Source organism: Aethalodelphis obliquidens, unplaced genomic scaffold (assembly GCF_003676395.1).
Source record: "Aethalodelphis obliquidens isolate GAN/ISIS:26980383/991018 unplaced genomic scaffold, ASM367639v1 scaffold11, whole genome shotgun sequence".
NCBI lineage: Eukaryota > Metazoa > Chordata > Mammalia > Artiodactyla > Delphinidae > Aethalodelphis > Aethalodelphis obliquidens.
Window position 1 is genome coordinate 26679200 of NW_020837955.1, and position 14293 is coordinate 26693492.

At 48.2% G+C, this 14293-nt stretch overlaps 1 protein-coding gene across 1 annotated transcript in view; it reads left to right on the top strand.

Moving 5' to 3' along the window:
• The first annotated feature begins 1031 nt into the window (after positions 1-1031).
• RBM20 (RNA binding motif protein 20) overlaps positions 1032-14293 on the top strand; it is a 63654-nt gene continuing 50392 nt past the window's right edge. The window contains exons 1-5 of the mRNA XM_027113084.1: positions 1032-1105; positions 3592-4678; positions 6076-6137; positions 8004-8095; positions 8903-9000. Of these exons, the coding sequence (XP_026968885.1) occupies positions 1032-1105; positions 3592-4678; positions 6076-6137; positions 8004-8095; positions 8903-9000 (1413 nt within the window). The remainder of the gene's footprint in view (positions 1106-3591; positions 4679-6075; positions 6138-8003; positions 8096-8902; positions 9001-14293) is intronic.

The window sequence follows — 14293 nt, forward strand, 5'->3', positions numbered from 1 at the left end:
TAGATTTGGACAGGGAGTGAAAGTATTGGAACTCTTGCTTTGGAATGGGGAATTGTAGACAGCTCCCTAGGCCGGTGGCTCTGTACCTGAGTGAAGTGTAAGCTGTATACAACAGCAAAATCCATTTGTTTTCTGCATATATTTAGATTCTCCTTCCTATAATGCATCCATTATCTTCCTTCTTCATTCTGTTCGTGGCGGTTACCAAGTACCCACCAAGTGCGAGGCAGTGTGCCCGGAAAATGCGAGAATCTCCGAGACGTGCTCCCTGCCCTGGTGGAGCTTACGTTTAGTGGAGGGAGAGAGGCACATAAGCAGTTATTTTCAATATAAGGCAGTGATGTGACAGTGAAAAACCAAGGAAGACAGGAGGGTGACCTCTGTTCTACCCTTTAGGGTAGACATGCCCCAATTTTTGGCTCAGAAGTATGATTGTTATATGCACCTGAATTTTAAGTTATTAATGCTGATAGGCTAAGAATTTTAAGGCTTTTTATAAGTAGGATAAAGTGCCTTTTCTTTTTTATCGAAGGGTCTTTGGTTCATAAAGTTATCTAGCTCTGATGATTCCTGTGAAATCACTTCCATTCAAGGTTGATTCAAGTTAAGGACAATAGGAATTTGCTAGGCAAAGCAGAAGTTGGAAAGACGGCTCTTCCTTGCGTGTCCTTTCAGAGGCAAAGGGGAAACTCCAGCAAGAGCTCCCTCCAGCCCAGAACACAGTTTTAGAAAACACAGTTGACTTCTCTGGGAAAAACGGAACCAACCTTGTCCTACTCTCTCATGGAAACCAAGTTGGCACCTCATCATTGCCTTGTTAGCAAGGACAGGCTGCGTTGCAGGACAGCCCTGGTAGGAAGGGTTGGCACTGTGTGGGCAGGGTTTTGAGTTAAGCTTAATTGCTCCTCCAAAGCTCAGCTACTTAATACTACACAAGTAGAAACCTATCACCAGACTCTAGAGCATCCTCCCTTTCCTTTCATATTCTTGCCTACGTGGACAGTTAGCACTTCCGCAACTCTGCTGCTGCCATGGTTTGTGCCCGGGCCACACTGGGGCCACCAAGGCTTGGCTGCAACCAGCACAACTACCCAGAGGAGAAAAGGTCTGTCACGACCTTTAACCAGCCCCCCAGTATCTTAAAACGCAGCCAGCCTGTGTTGTCCTTGGAGCACAGCAGGGCTGCCGGCTGGGTGAAGGTCCTGTCTCTTTAATGACTTACAGCAAATTCTTGATCTCTCATAGAATGAGAAAGAGTAAGACAAAGTCGTTTTTGTCTGGCTGCGAAGTGTGTTTTGTACTTGAATTTGAATGTGGGTGTGCCTAATGTTCTGAGAACTCACTTCAGGCAAAACAGTGAAGCAGGCCATGAAGAAGTCCTCGGGGAGGGCTGAGGAGCTGTGTACTTAACCACTTGTGCCCCTTCTCTTCTTTGCAAAGCCTGGCTGGGGTTTGACTCCCTGGTCTGTACTCACCAACAATGGGTATTCGTTAAGTAGATCACCTAATCTCTCTGAGCTTTAGGTTCTTGCCCTGCAAAACTGGGGTGAGGTTACCCATAGCCCATAGGACTAATGGCGAGATCCCATGAGATAACATAGGCAAAGCACTGGCCACACAGTGTCGCAGTAAATGTGAGAATCTCTCACACTCACCTGCCTCCCCCACCTGCCTCCCCTCATTCTCTCGGACCAATGTAACGCGCCAACCCAAAGTGGGAGAGGAGTGACATGCCACATACCTCCCTTTTTTCCCTCGCCTGTCCCTACCTCTGGCCCTTCTCCTTTGTTTCATTGTCATCAGACTTGTATGGGACAGAGCATGTGACAGTGGACACCTTGTCTAAAGTGTCCCAGCTTTGCAGTTTCTATCCCACACTGCCGTAGACATGCTGAACGTGCAGCCTGGGCTGTCCATGGCAATCCCAATCTCAATTGCACGGTCCCATTCTTCCCATTAAAATGTCCTGAGAATTCCAGTTTATCAACATCCCGAACACATTTCCTGATTGCACCCACTCCTCGGAAGGGGACTTTAAGACCAGGAAATATAGGGTCTTACAAAAGAGCCATGACAATGGTAACCACGTGTCCCAGATTTTCTGGGAAAGTCTGTTCCCTTTCCAGTCCACGGGTCCTGATTTTTGGTCTAGAAAACACCGTAACCAACCAACAGGGGTCACGTGAAAGGCACGTGTCAGACAGAACACCCCCGAAATAAGATTCTGTGAGAGCCCACCACTGCCTGTGATCTCAAATTCAGATTCTTCACTTGTAATTTTTTGATTTTTTCCTGTGCTAGTTGGGTTTGAGAGTGAACTGAAGGGCACATGATTCTTGTTGCTTTTGGATGTGAAATGAGGACAAGGATGAAAATGTGTTAGGCAGAAATATACACACACGATTCACTCTGTGTGCAATTTTGAAGACTACTTTTTTCATTTAACATTAGAGTCTATGGATTTTTCTCGTGTCACTAATTTTTTTTTCCTTTGTAAACGATGACCTTACCAAATTCAAAATGGAGCCTATGACCGGCAAGGATGAGTGTGGGATGAGGATGGGAGAGCAGATACCCAAGGAGGACTTAGTGTGGTGGCATGTTTTCTGTCTTAAGCTCGGTGATGGGAACACTTTTTTGTTTGTTTTGGGCTTTTTTGCGTTACGCGGGCCTCTCACTGCCGTGGCCCCTCCCGTCGCGGAGCACAGGCTCTGGACGCTCAGGCCCAGCGGCCATGGCTCACGGGCCCAGCCGCTCCGCGGCATGTGGGATCTTCCCGGACCAGGGCATGAACCCGTGTCCCCCGCATCAGCAGGCGGACTCCCAACCACTGTGCCACCAGGGAAGCCCGGGAACACTTTTTTGAATGTCTTAAATATTACATAATACAATAGAAATGTACGCACCGGTAGTGAATGGTTACTGAACATTGCATGCTATAAATATGTTATAATTTACTCACTTTAAAACTCCCCTCCCTACTATTATCAGTTATTTGTAACTTTCAACGTTGGACTCTTAAATAATGTAGTATCATTAAACATCTTTGGGTATCAAGTTTTGTCTGCATTTTAGCTCATTTTCTTAGGCTAGATTTATAGAATTGAATTATTGGGTCAAAGAGTATGGCTGTAATGAATGCATTACAGCCAGACTACCTTTGGACAAAGTCGCACGAGTTTAGACTATCATTGATATCGTATCCATTCTGCTTTATCTCACCAGCACTGAGTACTGTGAGATATATATATGGCTATATAGTTATATATACGTGTGTGTGTATATATATATATATATATATATATTTGTACTTCGCTAGGCAAATATTTGTTTCTAATGGTTTAACTTGTATCTCTTTGATTACCAGTGAGATTGAACATTATACCATATAAGAATTTTTCTGTTGGAGTTTTAAAATAATTGTTTAATTGATGTGTATGAGTATAGGTTTTTGCAGACTCGATTACATGTGGGGCCTGTGTGGGAGGGTCTTGTTTGTATGGGAGGGGCGACCACGGATGAGCAAACAAACAGCCTGTTGTCCCCCTGGGTGGAAAACAGCTGTGCATCTAGGCCTTTGTCTCCCTGCAGTGCCGCCAAGCTCCTGGACAAGACCCCGTTCTCGGTCAGTAACGCAAACCCGCTGCTTCCTTCGCCCGCGAGCCTCCAGCTGGCTCAGCTGCAAGCTCAGCTCACCCTCCACCGGCTAAAGCTGGCACAGACGGCCGTCACCAACAACACCGCGGCCGCCACCGTCCTGAACCAAGTCCTCTCCAAAGTGGCCATGTCCCAGCCTCTCTTCAACCAGTTGAGGCATCCGTCCATGATCAGCTCCCCCCATGGCCACACCGGGGTGCCCCAACACGCAGCAACCATGCCCAGTTCCCGGTTTCCCTCTAATGCAATTGCCTTCTCGCCCCAGGGCCAGACACGAGGCCCAGGGCCCTCTGTGAGTCTCCCCAGCCAGCCCCCCAATGCCATTGTGATGCACCCTTTCAGCGGGGTCATGCCTCAGACCCCTGCCCAGCCAGCAGTCATCTTGGACATCGGCAAGACTGGGCCCGCCCCTGCTGCAGCGGGATTCTACGAGTATGGTAAAGCCAACTCGGGCCAGGCATATGGCTCTGAAACTGATGGTCAGCCCAGTTTCCTGCCAGCCTCGGCCTCTACCTCGGGCGGCGTGACCTATGAAGGGCACTACAGCCACTCAGGGCAAGATGGCCAAGCCGCCTTTCCCACGGACTTCTACGGACCCAACGCCCAAGGGTCACAGGTGGCAGGTGGATTTGCGGCTGAGCCGGCCGGGGGCTTGAAAGGCGAGGTAGGTCCGCTGCTGCAGGGTCCGAACAGCCAGTGGGAGAGCCCCCATGGATTCTCTGGCCAAAGCAAGCCCGACCTTAGAGCAGTCCCCAACCTGTGGCCTCCAGCCCCCAGCCAGCCCTATGAGCTGTATGACCCCGAGGAGCCCACCCCAGACAGGACCCCTCCTTCCTTTGGGGGTCGGCTCAACAACAGCAAACAGGGTTTCAGCGGAGCCTGGCGGCAGGCCACGGAGGAGCAGGCGATGCTGTCTGTGCAGCCCTTGCAGGCGCACGAGCTGAATGACTTTCACGGTGTGACCCCCCTCCACCTGCCCCACGTCTGTAGCATCTGCGACAAGAAGGTGTTTGATTTGAAGGTGAGTCATCCAGGACCGGCTGGGAGCCACAGCGGAGCCTTGTGGGCTCTCCACCACAGCCCAACTCCTGCTGCTCACGGGCAAGGAACTGTGACATTTGGGGACTGGGTAACAGAATTTTGCCATCAGTACCCTTGACGAAAAGCCTAGGTATTAGAACCAGAAGGAATTTCAGAAATGTATCAGGGCCAGTCCCTTGCTTTAAGGCAAATAAGAGATTCTTACCCATGGTTATAGGTGAGAGATGAGGGTGAGTGGAGCACCAAGTGACCCCACTTGGGTTATGGAAAAGAGACTCAGGAATTAGCCTCTGCTTCCTTGCCTACATTCCTTGAGAACGTATACTGTACTGAGTACAAAAGGGGGAAAGTGTTAGCAGAATTTTGAGTTGGGCAAGGGAGTAATTCTCAGGTGGGACCTAGACAAATTGTTATAGAGGCCTCAGCTTCTGCATCTGCAAAATGGAGGTAGAGCCTTATTACACCTTTTCAGTGGTTGTAAAGTGCTTTGGGCCCCTGCAAACAAAAGTCCATGGTAGTATAAATTTTCCCCCAAGATGTATTGATGATGCAGTAAAATATTCCAAAGCAAGAATAATTGCAGTTAGCAGATATTAAACCCTTCCTCTGTGTCAGCGGTAACTCTCCAAGGTAGATACTATTATTATACTCATTTTACAGATGCAGAAACTGAGGCCCAGAGAGATGAAATGACTTGTCCAGGGCCCCATAGCCAGAAAGTGGTGGAGTGGAGATTCAAACGTGGGTCTGACCCTCCCAGAGCCTGTGCCTCTTATCACTGAGCTGTACGGCCTCTTGTCTCTCATCTTGTCTGCAGAGCACAGTAATCCTTGTTTAGCGGGCAACACACCACAGTGTGTCATTCACCCCTGCTTGGGTTATGTCATGCAAACGCATCCCTGTCACTTGGGTGGACCATACCCTCTCATCTCCTGTCTCAGGAGGGGGCCGGCTAACGTGGGAGTTGATAGAGGATTTTGTCTCTCATAAGTCTTTTCTAAGGCTTTGCAACTCCCTGGGAGTCCACCTGCCAGATTCTCATATGTACATCGGAGGTGTGGTGGGACCAGGGGCCCCCTGAGAGGGGAAGAGGAAATCAGACTTGTGAATCTGGGCTCCTGTCCAAGATAGGCATGGGATGTGCAGGTGGAGGCCGATGATGATGATGATGATGATGACAGTGACGGCTGGTTAGGGAGGCAGGAACGGGGGAGGAGCCTGGATGGGAGGGGAGCAGGGGAGGGAGAGGCATCAGCAGGGCTGGTCCAGCATCTGGGCACTCTGCCCTCCCTGCCCTTAGGAGGAAATCTGTACTCATCCACTGCCTTCCTGGGGGCTCAGTTCTCCTTCGGTCATTTTTCTCTCCTTCTGGCCTAGGACTGGGAGCTGCATGTAAAAGGGAAACTCCATGCTCAGAAATGCCTGCTCTTCTCTGAAAAGTAAGTGCTGTCCAGGAGGACAGGTTCATGCATGCACTCAGCGCACGTTCACTGAGCACTTACTGTGCGCCTTGCTTTGTTCTTGCTGGGGAAAGAGCAGAGGACAAAACAAGCAAATCCCTGTTCTCAAGGAGCTTTACACTTAATGGCAGGGGGGTGGGGCAGTGTCAGATGATAAACTAGTGAACTCTATAGCATCTCTGGTGGTAAACGCTAAGCAGAAAATGGCATCAGGGCAGAGGCAGGAAGTGTGTGTGTGTGTGTGTGTGTGTGTGTGCACACTCAGAGGGGCTGGTGGTGGGAAGGCCTCACTGAGGACATCCCAGGAGGGCATGGAATGAACCGTGGCCGTCTGGGGGACATGCACTCCCAGCAGAAGGAACGGCGAGTTTGAGAGCCCTGGCGTGGTCCAAGGATGCTCCGGCAGCATCAGTGTGAGCAGTGCGGAGTACCTGGGGGGAGGAGCCAGGGAAGTAGTGGGGCTGCATCCTGAGCACTGGGGCTTGTGGAGAGGACTTTCACTTTTGATTTGAATGGGACTGGAGCCCTGGAGGGCTGAGCAGAGAAGGGATGTGCTCTGGCTTCACTGACTGGGACCCTGGCTGCCATGCTGAGAATAGGTGGTGGGGGCAAAGGCAGACTCGGGGAGACCAGTGAGGAAGGGGTTCCAGATACCCACACAGAAGAGAGGAGCCTGGGCCCAGGGATGTAGAACAGAGGATGGGGTTAAGTGTTTTGAAATGAGCTCATCCAAAAGGCCTCCCTTCCTTATTTACAGTAACCAACAGGTAGAAGCAACCCAAATGTCCAGGCCAGGTGAATAGATAAACACATGTGGTCTGTGTTTACAGTGCGATATTATTCAGCCTTCAAAAGGAAGGAATTTCTGACACAGGCAACAACATGGGTGAACCTTGAGGACGTTACTCTAAGTGAGATAAGCCAGTCACAAAAGGACAAATGCTGTGTGATTCCACTTCCAGGAAGTACTGAGAGTCGTCAGATTCATAGAGACAGAAAGTAGAAGGGTGGCTGCCAGGGGCGGGGAGAAGGGGCTGGGGAGGTAGTACAGAGCTTCCGTTTTACAAGATGGGAAAGAGTTCTTCGGAAGATGGAGGGTAGCGATGGTTGCCGAACAGTGTGAATGTACTCAATGCCACCGAACCGTACACTTAAAAATGGTTAAGATGGTAAGTTTTATGTTATGTGTATTTTACCACAATTTAAAAAAGTGATTTTAAAAAGGCATTTCTTTTCTGGCTCCCCATTTTTTTATTGTGATAAGACTCACCATGTTAACCACTTTAAGGTGTACAGTTCAATGGTATTTAGCACATTCACAAGGTTTTGCAAATACTACCAGTCTCTAGTTCCAGAACATTTTCATCACCCCCAGAGGAAACTTATATCCATTAGGCAGTCACTCCCCATTCCCCCTCCCTACCCCCCGCCCCTGGCAACCACTACTCTGCTTTCTGTCTTCATGGATTTGCTTCTTCTGAGCATTGAATATGAATAGAATCATATAACATGTGACCTTTTGTGACTGGCTTTTTCACTTAGCATATTTTCAAGGTTCACCCACATTGTAGCGTATGTAGCCATTTTATGGCTGAATAATATTTTTATATATATATATATATATATATATATATAAACATTGTGTTTATCCATTCATCTTTTGATCTGTATTTGGGGTGTTTCTACCTTTTGGTTATTATGAATAGGGCTGCTGTGAACATCTCTGTTTGAACATTTATTTTCTGCTATTTGGGGTCTAAGCCTTGGAGTGGAATTTCTGGGTCACATGGCAATTCTTTGTTTAACTTATTGAGTAACTGGTTCCCCTTTTTCACCCCTCTCCAGCGCCGCTGTCCGGTGTGTACTCGGTTCTGCAGAGGGAACACTGTGTGCCTCTCCCAACAGCACAGCCGTTTATAACCCTGCTGGGAACGAAGGTGAGAAAGGGCCCCACAGATCAGCAGCTTGAAGCAGAAATCAGTTTTCCAAAGGCTTCTTACTCCCCACCTTTATTTATTTATTTTTTTAACATCTTTATTGGAGTGTAATTGCTTTACAATGTTGTGTTAGTTTCTGCTTTATAACAAAGTGAATCAGCTCTACATATACATATATCCCCATATCTCCTGCCTCTTGCGTCTCCCTCCCACCCTCCCTATCCCACCCCTCTAGGTGGACACACAGCACCGAGCTGATCTCCCTGTGCTATGCGGCTGCTTCCCACTAGCTATCTGTTTGACATTTACTCCCCATCTTTAATAACCAAATGTCCCCGATGTGCCTTTGTGGACACATCTATAAAGCAAACAGATCCCAAGATGCTAAAATGCATTGGGTCTGCTCTCTGGCCTCCTCAGTGTTTTCTACGTGTTTTAGACGTAAAGCTTTGCTGGTTATCAACATGCCCAGAAGTATAATCATGCCAATCACTAATCACTGTGTTAAAATGGAATTTTCACTTTTCTCTTCCCACTTCTCTCCTAATAATGACTTTATTTTGGGGGGCTTAAACCAGTTATTTTATTATGTTTGCCTTACGACTTTTAAACATTTATGAGAAAGAATGATTTATTTCAAGAAAGAAAAGCTAAATTTAATATTTTTTTAAAAGAACATTTAGTAAAATGTCATTTTTAGTTTTAAATAGGAGGAACATTACTCTTGCACATATCCATAAATAATGACTTCTGAAGGTCAAGGAAATGACTAGGTTTTCACCCAGTTTTGTGTAATTTACCGTCTAGATTACTCCTCAAATCTTGGAACATCATATGCGGCCATTCCTGCGAGGTCATTTACTCAGTCAAATCCCGCATTCCCTTCAGCTTCCCCAGGGACAAATGTGAGTACAGAAGCATTTTCTCCGCTGTCATTTGTCATCATCAACGCATTTGTATCACCTGCTCTGCCTGGGTGTAGAGGTACAGAAGGGGCTAGGGTGAAGCTGGCACAGATGGGGCTTAGTGCAGAGCAGGAAAGCAGAGGTCAAGAGTTGTTTACTTCAGGGTTTTCCCTGGTGGTCCACAGGCTGGGGCTCCACGCTCCCAGTGCAGGGGGCCTGGGTTCAGTCCCTGGTCAGGGAACTGGATCCTGTGTGCCACAGCTGGGAGTTTGCATGCCGCAACTGGAGATCCCACATGCCACAACTGGGACCCGGCACAGCCAAATAAATAAATAAATGGATGAATATTTTTTTTAAAAAAGAGTTGTTTAATTCAGTCCAGCTGGTGTTGAAACACATAGATTAAAAAGCTGACATAATTTCTTAAAATTGAAAGCACTCAAAGATTTTCTAGCATTCAGCACTGGTTTAGAAAAAAATAAGTATGAGGGTTTTGTGTGTGTGTGTGTATATATGTGTGTGTGTGTGTGTGTGTGTGTGTGTGCTGTGTGTTTTCTAAGACTTGGACATTTTATTGAAGTGGACCATTTCCTGTGAGTGGGTAATTCTGAAACTTGAACAGAAAGAGAAAATGTGTTTGAAAAGTACGGACCGTGCACTAGTGGTATTTTTGACCCCTTGGGGAAATGGTGACGTCTGCATAATATCAATACTTCGTTTTTAGTTGTGTTTGTGTTCCTTCCTCTCTACAACGGGCACTTTCGTCCCCCAAAGCTCTAAAGATTCATTCCTCCTTTTTCCAGCAATTGTGACAACTCGCTCTCCCCACCTCAGTTTTCCCCCTGCGTGTAGCCTGGTCCCCCAGGAGCTGCCCAGCTTCTCTTCCTCCCTGGCAAATGTGGGGAAGGGGGTGGGAGCCGCAGAGCCACCTGTAAAGCAAACTGTGTTTGACTGAACCCTGCTCGAGGGCGCGTGTCTGTGTGGTTTTGCCTGTGCCTGTATTTTTCCAATTCGTGATGTGAGCAGCTGCAGGCTCTTTCTTCTTGCGCTCAGCAGAGCGGGCCTCCACGTGCCGTCCCTTCCACGTGTCTGTCGGGGCATTTGAGCAAAACTCAGGAAGAGCAAGCAGAGAAGTGTAGGTTTTAGACCCTGGGGGCTGAGTGAGTGGGGAGGCGAAGAGGTTCATGATGAGAAGTGAGGCCTGTCTGGGCCGAGATTTCCATTTGTTTGTGTCTGTTTATTTGTGTTTCGGGGAGACGTGCTTCAAGAGGGAGCCCCTGTCTGCAAGCCCGTGTGTGAAGGAATGTTGTGGTTTCCCTCTTCAGTCTTCAGGCTGAGAGCCACGGCCCGTCAGTGACAGCTTGGGGTCAGTCCTAGGAGAGCAGAATGGCTGGGTTCAGTGAACCTGGCATTTGTCTTGGAGTCAGACGCCCGATGACTTGACCTTGTGTCCCATGGGGGCGCTGTCCGCTCCAGCACCACCTACCCCAGGGCCTGTTTCCCACACTGTGGACCACGGAGCCAGTTCTGAGACCCCAGCACTGAGCGGAAAGGGGCTGTGACCCAGACAGGGGAGGCAGGGCTGGGTGCCAGATGGGCCAGGGGTCTGGGCACGGGAAAGAGAGCCCGTGTCAACTGAGTCCCTTTATGAAGGGGCAGGGGCTGAGGGAGCGAGGAGAGGCAAGGGCAGGGTGACTCTGTGTCTGTCTGTGCCTCAACTGCGTCCTCCGGCACTGACCAGTGAACCAGAGGCCCTTTGCTGTGGATAGGGAGGCAAGAGGCCCTAAGTTCATGTCCCAGTTCCGGATCCTGCAGCTGAGAGGCCTTGGGCAAATGGCTTTACTTCTCTGAGGCTCTATTTCCTTAAATGGGGAAAATACTCTCCTAATAATGACTTTTGAAGTTAGGTTTTCACTTGGCTTTGATCCTTCTGATCATGCCTCTAATCTCGGAACATCTTATGTGGCCATTTGAGCACAGTCTCCTGATTCGATGGTCTGAGGGTAGACCAGCATTGTCCTGCCCTCGTGAGGGTCAAATGAGACCATGTAGGTGACAATGCTTTGTGAACCGTGCAGTGTGTAAGAAGTAATAACGGCTATTTTTGTGTAACGAGTCCGTTTAGCCTGCTGTGGGGAACCTATGCTAAGGCCAGCTCTGTCCGCTGGTCATGTGATTTGGGGCCAGTCTCAGTGTCAGCGTTCCTCCTGTGCGAATCTGTCTGGGAATCCCTGTAGTCATGTCTGCCCTCCCCAGCCCGAGAGATGCTGAGAGGCTCCCACGGAAGGGCTTTACTTAGGTGAGGGGCAGGCACGAGCGATCTGCTGACACGTGACCATTCACGAGTACAGTTTCCCCCAGACGCCTAGAGATGGGCATTCACCTGGCTTGAGCCTGAGAAGCAACACAAGGAACATTTTGCTTTCAGCACTGGCAGCAGCAGGAAGATGATGGAGAGCCCAGAAATTGTCGGATATGATCATAATAGCACATTTACATAGTGCCCAACACATGCTTAGCACTTTTTTGTATGTATTAGCTCATTTAATCCTCCAGACAACTCTGTGAGGGGAGGAAACTGAGGCACAGAGACACTAAGTAACCTGCCTAAGGTCACACAGCTGGTAAATGGCAGCACTGGGATTTGAACCCAGGGAACCCGGCTCTATCTAGAAGCCTCATTTTTAACCGCTAAGTGCTGCTACCCAGCTCTGAGGGTCTCTGACTTCTCTCCCTCGTGATGATTCTCTCATTAGTAAGTTCCCTCCTCCCCTACTCCCACTCCACAAGCTGCTTAGCAGGCTCTGAGGCTGCCTGGGGCGATGAGGACTTCTCAGGCTTTGGCCAGCAGCCGTGGAGCAAAAGGTGAAAAGGCCATCAGACCCAGCAGCCGAATTCTCCTGTACCGTGACAGTGTCTCCCAAGATGAACCCGACATTTGGAGGCATTTCTATATACCCATTGGAGGTGAAGAGCTCTCATCTGACTGGTTTTATCGTTACAAGTGCTGCGAAGCCTTGCTGGTCACGTGAGCTTCCCAAGGATAATCTGGGGGATGAGGACACAGTTTGCCCCAGCCACTCCCTGCATCATCAGTGCCTAGATGTTCACATCCTTCTGTCGGCTTCTGGTCCTCTTGTTGCCATTTCTGGCAAATGCTATCGAACGTGGGTATGTCACTTTGGAAAAACCTGAAATCCAAAAATATTGACCTCTGGAGAAGAGCCGAGAAATGAAGAGCTGATGAATCTGCTACGATGCTCTGCGAGGCTCCTTTAAGTAGCAGGAGAGTTCCTCAGAAAAATTATTGGGTTTTTTTCTGCCTACAAATGCTGACCTACCAAGATAAGTAGATACATCAAGGGGTGGTTACTGTGTTACCAGAGGATGCTTTTCTGGGCTCCACGAGTGGCCAGCGAGCTCCTTTTGCATTCTGTTGGTTTTTTCTGTTTACATATTTATGCTTTTTGTGAAAATTCAAACAGAAAAGAAATATTTAAGGAGGACAGTGAAATTCCTCCCACTTCCCCCCTTCCAGCTACTATAGAGAACCCATAAAGGCTTTGATGCCTTTTCCTCCAGGAGTGTGTTCCAGTCCAGTGCCAGGGCTTTTTCTGCCTGATTCCGTTTACATGAGTCTTTTCAGAAACACATTTCGTTGAGTAAAAGCTGGAACAGCCAGGACTCAGCCATTGTCATATCACTATTGTTTATGGAGCAAAGAGCAGTTTTTCCTTCTAAAGCCCTCTGTTTTTAAGCAGGGGAACACAGTGACAGGGTGCTCCGTGTCATGACTGAGGCTTCAGAGGGTATCTGAACTGCCACGACATCTATAATGACCACATGACGCATCTACGGCCTCCCCCAAGCCCAGGCTTGGCTGAATTTACATTTGTCTCAGCTCGGTGGGAACGCAAGCCCTTTGTTTCCATGTTTATTTCTGACAGAGATGGGGGCACTGAAGTGACAGTCGTGTGCTGCATTTGCCGAGGGTGGGTGCTTTGTGTCTGTCCCCTCCAACCCCAGGGTCCTCCAGCCCCAGGGTCCTGGGAGAGGAGCATTCACTTTCACTTAAGCTTCTGCCATTTGACAGAGCAGACGCACTTTATCCTTTGCTGCCTGAGTTGTCATAAACAGAGTAATCAGGTTTCTAGAAGGGGCCATAGGGGCCTTCTCAGGCTGTAAATCGTTTTCTTGCGCCTGCCTGAGATGCACTTTGCCTGCTGGCTGTCCCCGGAAAACCGCCTTGTAGTTTTCACAGCCACCTTGGAGTTTATTTAGTGCTGGTGCCTCAGATGGGGCCTCCCTGGCCTGGGACAATACACATTGTTTTCATGGTTTCTTTCTCTCCAGGACCCTGCACACCAGAAAACGTGTATAAATAAGGAAACTGAGGCACAGGAAAATAGAAATGTTTTTGAAAGACCAGAGGTTTAAGTCATACGTTGTCCCTCAGATTGCTGGCTGTTTCTTGAACATCTGTCTGTCCAGCTTGGCCTTCTGGGTCCGTGGCTCAGAGCACTCTGGTCTCCTGACCGCCAAAGAGCATGGAGAGTTCTTAACTGATGTGGCACCCTCCCTCACCATTCCAGCTCTGTCCTCGCTCTTGTCCCCTGGGCAGGGGTCACCTTGTACATTTTCGAAAAGAGCAACGAGTGGGGAAACAGGAGACCTGGGTAGGTTTTGTTTTCTGGGTTTTTTCCTTTTCTTTTTACAAATCTGAATTATTTTTTCTTGTTGCAAAGCCAGTAAAATGATGTAAAAAATTTTAAACGGTAACAGAGATATAAAAAATAGAAACTCTAACCCTGCAGAGAAAGCCAAAGGTAAATGTCTTTGCCTATAGCTATCTATCTCTAGCTAGTGTACATGTGCATGTTCATTTACTAAAAGTATATATTTTGGGGAAAGTCAGATTACCCCATATCATCTGTTGTGCAACTTGGTTTTTTTTCACTAAACATAAACTCTCAAGACATATTTTAATTGATTTATAGACATCTTTTCACATCTGAACATAAAACACTCTCAGATGTTGTAACACCGTCTATTGTGTACGTTTACCGTAATTTATCAAGTCTGTGATTGATTGGTTTTTCAGTGAGAGTTGTTATCACACATCTACCCCTACTTCATTGCCCACAGATTAAGTTCCTTACCTTCTCCCAGGCATCAGTGTCTGCATACACATTGATGAGTGTGGACCAGATGACCTCCTGGTTTTAAGGTTCCATGACTCTAAAGTTTACAGTAACGTTGAAGTTGCTCATCACATGAGCCACCCAAGACCCGT